Source organism: Quercus lobata, chromosome 2, assembly GCF_001633185.2.
Source record: "Quercus lobata isolate SW786 chromosome 2, ValleyOak3.0 Primary Assembly, whole genome shotgun sequence".
NCBI classification, from domain to species: Eukaryota; Viridiplantae; Streptophyta; class Magnoliopsida; order Fagales; family Fagaceae; genus Quercus; species Quercus lobata.
Genome location: NC_044905.1, coordinates 89,192,599 through 89,203,754, shown reverse-complemented (window position 1 = coordinate 89,203,754; position 11,156 = coordinate 89,192,599). Strand labels below are relative to the sequence as shown.

The 11,156-nt window shown below is 35.3% G+C and overlaps 1 protein-coding gene across 1 annotated transcript; it reads right to left on the bottom strand.

Annotated features, from left to right (window-relative positions):
• Positions 1–5,365: 5,365 nt before the first annotated feature.
• LOC115973780 (mavicyanin-like) lies at positions 5,366–7,026 on the bottom strand. The gene is made up of 2 exons (XM_031094017.1): positions 6,813–7,026; positions 5,366–5,682 (listed from the first exon to the last, which is right to left on the bottom strand). The coding sequence occupies exons 1-2, from the start codon at positions 7,024–7,026 to the stop codon at positions 5,366–5,368; spliced, it is 531 nt and encodes a 176-aa protein (XP_030949877.1).
• Between the last annotated feature and the right edge of the window lie 4,130 nt (positions 7,027–11,156).

Below are 11,156 nucleotides of genomic sequence, written 5' to 3'. Positions count from 1 at the left end.
ATGCATAAATAACCATCTCACCACTATTCACTAGCCAATCATGAACACCTCAGTGCATATCATAAGATTTTGTGTTCGAGAAAGTGTAGCACATAGACGAAATGAACATAAGGTGAAGTCTCAGTTTAAATTGCTTAATACTTAAAATTGGTGTGTACTATTAGGCTTGATGCCAAAATCACATGACTTAAAATTAGTGTGTATATTATGAGGCATAAATTCAAGAAACTTATATGATTGCAAACTTATGATCTAGAAGATGTGAGAGTTATATGATGTAACTCTTTAGGTGATAGTTTCTTTTAAATTCTTTGTGATGAATTTTGTAGATTTTGTGATTGATTGCTATTCGCATATTACCTCACATGTATTTCAAGTTTTTGCTAATTTCACACACTACACGAGTTACTCTTTGCTAAACTTTGTACATGTTATTGTGTGTATTTATGGTCTGACCAACCATGTTTTGCAAATACTTTGAATTTTGTGAAAAATTAATTTATTGCTTGAAAATTTATGGAGAATGCAAGAAATTTTATTTTTGGGAAATTTGGGTTTAAAATTCTTGTTTTTGAAAGTCACATCATCATATACTTATGCATATTGCTCTTAAATTTCAATGCTTTGAGTCGATTCTGAATTTTTTTTTCAAAAAACTGTGCTTTTTTTTTCCTCAAATTTAGTGAGCCTCTGCCTATTTCAATCGATCCATTCTATTTTTCGATCGATCGAAAATTTTTAAATTTGTTAGAGAGGGCCTCTGTCTGTTTTGATCGATCGAAACTGTTTTTCGATCGATCGAACTCCTTTAAAATTTTTTTTGATAAAGTCTCTGTTTGTTTCGATCAATTGAGGCTGTTTTTCGATCAATCGAAACTCGTGAATCATGTTTTTTTAAAAGTCAAATTGGACTTTTTTAAAGGCACTTTTTCAAAACTTTTCAAACTTTCCTCTCTCTCTCTCTCTCTCTCTCTAACTTGGCTAGGCTCCACCAAGGATTTTTTTGTCGTTTTCTTCCGAAATTTTTGCAAGGTTTTTGTCTCCCAAGGCCGGTAAGTCCTTTTTGCCCTTCCTTTTGCATTTTATTTCATGATTTCATGCATATTCATTGGGTATTTTCGGCACTTTTCATATTTTGGGGTTTTTGATGATGCAAACCATTTTTGGTGAAATTGATCACTGGGTTTTTGTTCTAGCATATTATTAGCATGATTCTTGTAGTTTAATTTGATAAGTTTTGTGGTTTTTGAAAAATTGAAAATTCTAGGGTTTGTAATTGATCCAAATTTGGGATTTTGTTTAAATTGGGTTAAATTGATGAAAATGGCTTGTTGATTTGATGCATTTGATCATTAATTTTTTAACTCTATCATGTATAATGATCAATTTGTTAATATCTTTCAAATTGATTGAGTGGTTTTCCAAATTTTGGGGTTTTTGTGTTAATACCTCTATGTTCAAGCCAATTTTGTGAATTTGAACTTTTGGACTTAATTGCATTGCATTAGGACATGCATCATGCCATTTAAATTGTTCATGCATCATATAGATTTTTGTTCTATATTTTTTTTTATGTGCTAACTTGCAATCTGCCCTTGGTTTTGTCTTTTGTGTTTTTGTTCCTTTGCTCTATGTTTTGGTCCTTATCCTAGCAACATGCCTAGGAAAACTAGAGCACATAGGACCCCTTCCACTTCCTCTGAGTCTCCCTCTAGGAGTGAGGTGTTTAGGAATGATAAGTGCAGAGAGGTCTTTGATACTTTGAACAGTAAGTGTAAGATATGGGCTGAGGGAGCTACAGTTTTAGATGAGATTGATCCGGCCATTAGGGCTAACTTTGGGTCTAGAGGTTGGTTACCTCTCTTAGAGATAGATCATCCACCCTCGACCGCCCTGATTAGAGAGTTCTTCTAGAACCTCTCTTGCCACGTCTATGATTCTAACACCCTCGTTAGGAATTGGATACGAGGTGTTGAGTTCCCCATTACCCCTCAGGTAGTGGCTGAGGCTCTTGGGGTTCCGATTGTTCGGGAGCCTGACTATCCCTATGATGAGTCACCCTCCTTAGATGTTGTCATGTCATACATCACTGGGTCATCTATCTAGTGGGGTTTTAATCCTCGGATCACATCCGTTGAGCTTAAAAAGACTAGCTATCTTTTCTTTAGGATAGCATGTCATTCATTATGACCTATTTCTCATTTCCACACCATCCCTTTAGAGCAATGTGTGTTTTTGTATGCTTTTTTTTTTTTTTTTTCCTGGTGTGTTGATCAGTTTCCCTCATTTGTTCCTTCTTTCTTTGAACGAGGTTCATAGGAGTTCTACCGTAGGGCATGCACTTATTTGTGCATGTTGCTACTTCCATAGGTGCCACCTTTCTTAGACAGAGGATTACTCACTTGAGAGTTGCTCCTTCACGTCCTAGGGGTGCGTCATCTAGTGCTGTTCCCCCTTCTCCCTCTTCTACAGGTGCTGATGCTGCTGAGACATCGGGTGCTGTTGCTGATGCTGATGTTTCTCCATCGACTGCCTCGGATGATTCAGACATTTGATGTACGTTGGATCATGTCTTGACCATTCAGGCGGCTCATGGACAGATTTTGGTGGATGTGCTCGATGAGATCCATGCCTTGCATGCGTAGTTGGCGCAGTTTAGACCACCTCCTTTTTAATGATGGATTTTGTTTGCCCTTTGGCATTCTGTCACAAAAAGAGGGAGTACTTTGTAGAGCTTTTATTTTCAGGGGGAGAGTATTTCTTTGGTTAGAGCTCGTGGAGTTTAGATTGTATCTAGGTGCTTCACATTGTATTTTACCTTTTTAGCTCTTGCCATATTTTTGATAGGATATTCATGTTAGGGGGAGTATTTTCTGTTGGTACTTTATATTGTTTCCTGTTTCAAACTGTTTATTGATTTATATTTATGAGTTGTTCATTGATATATATCTTTATTGGGTGTTGTTTGAAATCAAGAATTTAATTTGTTTACTTGTATTGTTTCCACACATGCGGTTATGCATTTTGTTTAGTGTTTCAGGAAATATACAAGTTGATTCAATTGAGCTACTGTCTACACTTGCAACTGATGGATAGTAGTTAGGATTAAATTTGTTTTTATGAGCTTTATTTTTGTAAAGGGCTTTTATTTTGTAAACTTTGAGTTTCTAGTTGTGTTTTGTCACGGATTGCCAAAGGGGGAGTTTGTTAGATTCTAAAGACTTAGGATTTTATGTATTTAGAACTCTAATTTGTATTGTTGGCAAATCATGATCAAAACAATGTGTTTAGAAGTGTTTTAGTCTTTCTCAAAGTTGTGCATTTATGTAAAGTTGGAATAGAGCTTAATGTAGAAAAGATTAATGCATTTCAGCTTGGCTCGATCGATCAAAGCTTGGGTGGAATGTTTTTTCTACAGAATTTCCAACTTAGCCCTAGTTGTTTTAAAATGTTTTTAGGGTTTCTAACTTGTCCTAAGTATAAAAGGAAAATCCTAGCCACGTTTTAGTGTTGCTCATATTGCAGTTTGTATAAATCTCTTGTGAGATCTAGAGAAGTTTTCCTTTACACAAACTTAACATTTTCAAGGAGAAGATTTATCTACACCTTGATGATCAACTCAGTTGCTGCCATTGAAGGTTAAAGAAAACACAAGTGGGTGTGCTTGTATCTGGTGGTGAATCCAAGAAAAGAGGAGTCCGTGGATTCGGAATTTGCACGTGATCGTGTCAGTAAGTTCTATTGGTGGGTAGCAATAAGAAGTCAAGCGTGGGGACTTGTAAGTCTTATTGTATGAACTTCGATTCTTTCAATATAGTGGATTCAAGTTTACCTTGAGGATAGCGAGATCAAATCCTCCCCAGATTTTTACTGGTTTAGTTTCTTGGGTGATCATATCTTGTGTTATTTATTTTCTACTGCTTTGCATGATTTGATCTTTGTTATTGTGATAACCTAGATTTGTTAAATTGGACTAAGTAATAACTTAGCTAATTATCTTGACTAAATCAATTATTTTTAAGGGGTCTAAAAACCATCAAAATAAAATTTTTATCTTACCCTTTACTCTATTTAAAAAGTCAATGCCATTTGTTTTCTATAGTTTAAATTAATGAAGGTAGTTTTGGAAATTTGTACATTTTTAATTGACAAACAATACATTAAATGATGTTCTCTAAGAAATTTGGATTTTATAAACAAGACCAACATTTTGGGATTGAGGGAGTACAAGTTTTTTTTTTTTTTTTTTTTTTTTTTTTTTTTTTTAAGAAAGTAAAAAAAAAAATTGGTTAGAATTAATTAAAAAGTAAACACTTTTATACTTGAAAATTATATCCAAAATGTGAGTTTGTGGATCATATAGTATGTAAACTCCATTTAATATAAAATTTTAATCCAATAAAATTTGGTTAGAATTAATTAAAAAGTAAACACTTTTATACTTGAAAATTATATCCAAAATGTGAGTTTGTGGATTGTATAGTATGTAAACTCCATTTAATATAAAATTTTAATCCAATAAAATTTTATGTGTTTCATTAACCAAGAGTTATTACACCATGTTTGGAGATTTTTATCTTGTTAGAACTATAATGGTTTTAAAAACCGAAACATACAAAGAACTGAAAATGAGACTGGTTCTCGGTTCTTAGGTATAATCGAGGTTGGATTGATGATTGAATCGACGATGTTATAAAAAATTTATTTAATAATTATTAAATATTAAAAAAAATTATACACATATAATATATAACTAACAATATTTAATAAAAATATTTAAAATAATTTTTATGTGCATTTTTCCATCTTATTATATCAATATAATGGAAGCAATAACATGTTTTAAATGCTTAAACAAAGAAAATCTAAAAAAAAAAAGGATTTATTATGAATATTTGAACCAAAAGAAAATATAAGATATTGGCATAATTATAAGATAATTATATAATATTAGATGGGAGAGGAACCAAACATTTACTTTGTAGTTTGTGCAGTGTGTTACTATTTAATTTATACAGTGTGGTGTAACTTGTAAGTAGAAAGCAAGCTGCACATACGAATAAATAGCAAAAATAAAAAAACAAAAAAACAAAAGCTATAAAAAAAGGGAGCCACACAATACCAGCTGGGTGAGGACCGAAGAGGATATTTGGTTAGTAGACTCGGTACCACTTCAAATCCAAGTTTTGGGATTCCTGTCAGCGAAATCGTTTGGTCGTTCAGATCTAAGGTTCAGCTTCTCCTATTCTTTGCGTTCTCCTCAACCACTTCAGCCATTCAAATCGTTGACCAATGATCTTAAATCTGAAGCATTTCTAGACAAAGTCAAACTTGCTCCAAATAAACATTTCTTAGTTATGTTATACTATAACATTTTATTAGAAGTCAAGAAAGAGATGGCTGCGGTGGTGAGCACAGCAAATAAGGCACCAACTGTTAGAGATGAAGCGGAGTTGGGTGGCGATTCAGTTGGCGATCCAGTGGATTCAACCTTGAAAGAAAACTTTTGGCCTTGTTCACAGTGGTTACTAACGTTGCAGATGATGTAGTAAGTACCGGTAGTTTCAAGAGGGAATCCAAATGTGAATTGGACTTCAAAAGCAGACGTTACTTCTGTGCAGGCATTATATTCAACCTCTGATACACTGGCCACAGTGTGTGTCCCGTTTGTCACATTGAATGCTGGTCATTAGAGGGAAAAATAATGTTCATCAATTCGAAATCGAGGGTCATATACCTTATAAGTCTCATTAAATATGGCAAATTAAAAGCCAACTAATTTGATAAGTTTTAATATGAAGACCACTGTGCACCTTGTTAAGTTAGCGGAAGCTCTTACACTAGATTGTTGAACAAAAGACTGAACAAGAGAGCTTTTATTAAAAAAGCTTAACTCTTTGAATTACAACACTATATAAACTTTGATGCTTTGACTCATTAACACTAGTGCACACGCAACACCTTTCTTTCACTACACACGCACTACACCTCACTTCTAGACACCTACACACACTAGCTCTTGACTCTATTTCACTCTACACACTTGCTACCTATGGTACACACTTCACCTTCTCATACAACTTCACACATTTCTCACTTGGTGCTTTGTGACACACACTCTACACTCTTCACTTCACAAGTCTCTTACTAGTCTCACACACTTCACCTCTTCACATACCACCACATCTATTTATACTAGGTGTATGTTGGTTAGGAAAGCTACTTGAAGCTTCTAGCATCTTCCTTTTTATTGGCATTAAATGAATGTCATTCTCGAACCTCTTAGACTAATCTATAAACATGTGGTTGAGTTTTACTTCTACATAGAAGTCTCTAGAGAACTAGAGAGAGACATCTCATAGAGAAACCTAGAATGCAAGAGAATGTGTGAGATGTTCTAGGGGCTTCTAGAAGTTTCTAGAGACAAGAGAGTTAGTGTTGATTTCTAACACTCCCCCTCAACACTGACTCTCTCCCAATTTCGCCATTGTTGTCATACCATTCCCTCGGCGCTTGTTTCAACCTGTAAAGTGTTCTTCGTAGCTTGCAGACATTGTCTGGCTGGGCTTTGCTCTCAAATCTTTTTGGCTGCTCTATGTAAACTTCTCGATCCAACTCTCCATGCAGGAAAGCATTCTTTACATCATCTATTTGCCATAACTTCCAAGATTTAATGGGTTTCATATCCTTGGGCTTTGGCACCTACTTTAATGCATGAATCTCTTCTTTAATTCTTGGTTGATCCTCCTTTAGTGTCCTATGGTGAACACTAGTTTGCCAAGGATGGGTTACTTCTCTAGACTCTAGCTCACCTTCATCTTCAAAAGATTGTAACTCATCAGTTACCGTGAACTGATCTTTCCTAGATTGCTCCCCTATGCTTTTAGGCATTTTCTCTTCAATTTCCTTTGAGACTGTTAGCATTGCTTCCTCTTCCATTGCTTCTTCGACTGGCTCTATCACAGCCAGACACAATTCAATAGCCCATTCTTCTTTGCTATCATCTTCTAGGTTGTTGAACATCATTGTATTTCCTTGAGCTGTTCACCACTTAAATTGACAGTCTCACGCAAAGCTACTCATTTTTCCACACTTGACATTACAACTTTTGGGACTAGTGGATCGTTGATCATTATTGTCGCGACTTCCTCGAGCTCCTCGATCTTGAGAGCTCTCTTTATCTTTTCTATCTTTATCATTTCTATTCTTAGAACTTGTACTAAATCTTCTCTTGGGTCAGTCTTTATATTGACCGCTAAAGAGTGCCTCATCCTCACTCTTTAGTGAGACCCCAACCATTTGCTTGACCAATGCTTCTTGGTCAGCTAGCAAATTTTCCAATTTTACTAATGATGGTTGGATAGGCCAACCTTGAATGGCAACTACAAAACTTCTATATTCAGGTCTCAACCCATGAATAATTATCCTTCTCATTCTTAAATCAGAAATATTTGATGCAGGATCTAATTCAGAGATTTCGCAACAGAGAGATTTACCTTGGTGAAGTATTGCTTGATTATCATATCTCGTTGTGTCGTTGACATTAGCTCGTACTCAAGCAATTGTAGCCTCACATCATTATTCTTTGAAAATAGTGTTGAAAATCCAAAGTAAAATCAATATATAATTAAAATCAATATATATATATATATATATATTTAAAAATATATATATATATATTGGTTTTTTGTTTAAAGTAAAATCAATACCTGCACGCTTATAAAGTAAGCACCTTACAAGTGTGCAAGATCTTCTTAGCAACTAAAATTTATCCTCAAAATTAAATTAAATAAATCCAAAATACCTCAACAATTTCTTTATGAATAGATCTCCAATAATTTAATAGGAATGAAATTCAAAGCTCATGTACATAATGCCAATTGGCCATTAAATATAAAACTTTCAAGACCATCCAATGCCAAAATCACTAAGCTTATTTTCCTGCTCACAACACAATATCAAAACTCTCAAAACTTGCTATTCGTCACAATCTCGAGGGAAAAAAAAGGGTGAGCTAACAACTCAATAAGTAACCAAAATCCTAATAAGTTCTATCAAGCAATAGATCTCTAAAGCAAAAGATGTAATATGTGTTTTCAAAGTTATAATATACTATGTGTTTTCAAAATAACTGAAGCAGTTTTGTAATCTTAATCTGACAAATATATCATAGATGGTTTAGTAAGTAGTCAAATTTTCATATATCAAAGCTATAACTTACAATATGTTCCAAAAAAGATACATAAGCAGTTTTGATGACTCAAAATAGTTCAAAGGCTCAAATATTTCAAAAATCACATATGCGGTTTTAAGGACTCAAAATACTTCAAATATTTAAACATAATTCATACTCTTAACAATCTTATGACTATGGTCATGCTATATCCCCGTAACTAGGTATCAGAATACTAATGAATAACTCCCATCGACTGAGTATCATAATACCAATGAATAACCTCCATTGGTTTGGGTATCAGAATACCAACGAATAACTCCCATTGGCTGGATATCAGAGTACCAATGAATAACCCTCATTGGTTTGGGTATGAGAATACAAATGAACCCCTATTGGCTAGGTATTAGAGTTCTAATGAATAACCCCCATTGGCTAGGTATTAGAGTTCTAATGAATAACCCCCATTGGTTGTGTTAGGACATATGTGTTTCACATTAGGAACATATTTCATGATTTTATGTAATTGGCTTATCCTTTGACAAAACACACTTTACTTGTATTTGGGTAGATTTAGGATGTGTTTAAATACTTCAAGAAACCAAGTTTCAAGATCAAGTATTGAAGCCTTCAAGTCTGTTCAAGAAAACAAGTTCATAGTGCAAAATCATTAAAAGTTGACAATTGGCTCGACAACTGTATCTATCGAGCTTAAGAAAGCTATTCTACATTCAGTGTGCTCAACACTTGCTCAACACTTTCTATCTGTCAAGGTTTAAGATTTTCAGAATTCAAATATGATTTTCTTGGGATTCGTGAATTTGTCTTTGGGCTTTCTTTTCTCCTAACCCTAGACATATAAAAGGATTGTTTTAAAGACTGTCAAACAGTTCATAAGTTACACAAGCATTGAGCAAACTCTGTTCAAGCAAATTATGACTGGAGACGAAGTTCTTGCCCTAGTTCATCTTTTTCTCTTGAAGATGTTGCTGTGTATATGCACCGTAGGGTTTTATGACCAAACATCTTCTTGATTTTCATCGTGTGGATGAACTGAAGAACTTAGCAACTAACAATCTTCTTAGTTGGTGATTGAAGTCGCGTACTGGAATCCGTGCAATTGGTTGGTCACGTACTTGGGAGTAGTGCATCGAAAGGGGAACCGTCATTACAGAACAAGTCCAATTGGGTATTGGGATAAGGATTCAACTGTAGGTCGGTAAGGTACTTGGGATTCCTTTACTTGTAACTACTTGTTGTGATAATAGTGGAGTTTCGGAAATGTTGACCCGAAAATCACCCGGTAGGGTTTTTGCCGTTAGGTTTTCCCCATTCATAAACAAATCACTGTGTTATTTATATTCCGTTGCATAATTAGTTTATTGGTGATTTGTTTGTGTTACCACGTGTTTGCATGATAAATTGATTAGTTAATAACTTGGATAATTAATTAATTTCTATCACTAGAGGTCATTCAGTTTGTGGCTTATCAAGTGGTATCAGAGTGGGCACACTCTGATTAGGGTTTAATCTTTGCTATGTTGATCCATTGACCCCTGTTTGTCATGGATAGAGGACAGTCATTAATAATACCTCCTTTATTTGATGGCACTAACTATGCATACTAGAAAGTATGCATGGGAGCTTTCTTGTAGTATTTAGATGAGAAAGTGTGGCAAGCTGTGGAGATAGGCTGGACTAAGCCAACAGAAGCACCAGCCAACTGGGATGATGCCAAGATTAAGGCCGCAAATTTCAACAGCAAAGTATTGAATGCATTGTTCAGTGCAATCACTAATGAGAAGTTCAAGAAGATATCCTCAACTGAAACTACTAAAGAGACTTGGACCATTCTAGACAACCTATGAGGGTACTAAGGCTGTTAAGGACTTAAAGCTTTAGAGGCTCACTACAAGCTTTGAAGAGATAAAGATGGAGGAGGATGAGTCTTTCAATGAGTTCTATGCCAACCTAAAGGAGATAGTGAACTCAGCCTTCAATCTTGGGGAAACCATTCCTGAACCCAAGATTGTGAGGAAAGTGCTCAAATCTCTACCAGAGAGATTCCATGCCAAGATTACAGCAATAGAGGAATTAAAGGATATTGATAAAATTGCTTTGACTGAGCTAGTTGGAAACTTGCAGACCTACGAGTTAGGGCTGACAAGGATTGACAAGACTGGTAAAGGCAAGAGCGTGGCACTGAAGGCCAAGAGTAGTGAGACAGATGAGTCTTCTGATGATGAAGATTCCAAGATGAAGTCCTACATCACCAGGCAGTTCAAGTTTATGAAGTACGCCAATGGAAAGGGTTTTGACAAGGACCGCAGGCAATCCAGTTCTTCTCAGTTTAAAGGCCAAGACAAAGGGAAGAAAAATGCTAAGGAAGGTGGTTAGTACATTATTCCCGCAGGACCTAAGTGCTTTGGGTGTTAAGGCTTCAGTCACATGAAGCATAAGTGTCTTACATATCTCAAGAACATTGGGAAAAGCAAGGCACTTACTGTTACCTTGAGTGACACCAAGCCTGAGGATAATTCTAACAATGAGGATGAAGGAATCTTGAATGTCATCACTGCCACTGTTGATCCTATTGATAGGATTGATGAAGATGTGGTTGAAGAAGAGGAATTAGTGGAATCAAATTTTGAAAAGATAGATGATCAAGGTGACATCCATACAGCCTATGAGAAATTGTACAAGTTTTTTGAGGAGCATGAGAAACTATATAGGCTAACCACCAAGAAGCTCAGTGACGTGAAACTTGATCGTAAGGAGCTTTCCATAAAGTTTGATAAAGCGAATCAAACTATTAGAGCATCGAGGTTTGAGAACAATTTCTTGGCTGAGAAGACCAAGAAGCTTGAAGCGGAGCTATTTCAAATCAGAGCTCAACTGGAGAGGACTTCAAGTATAAAGCTTGATGAGAAGCTTAGCATTTAGAAATTTGCTTCAGATTGAACAGGTTTAGGGTATGGTCCTT

Bases quoted from the DNA above. Each gene is read 5' to 3' on its own strand.
- LOC115973780 (XM_031094017.1), bottom strand. From the start codon at position 7,026: ATGATGTTCAACAACCTAGAAGATGATAGCAAAGAAGAATGGGCTATT. The intron at 5,683-6,812 runs GTGAGCTAGAGT...TCTAATGACCAG, and splicing joins ACAATCTTTTGAAGATGAAG to CATTCAATGTGACAAACGGG.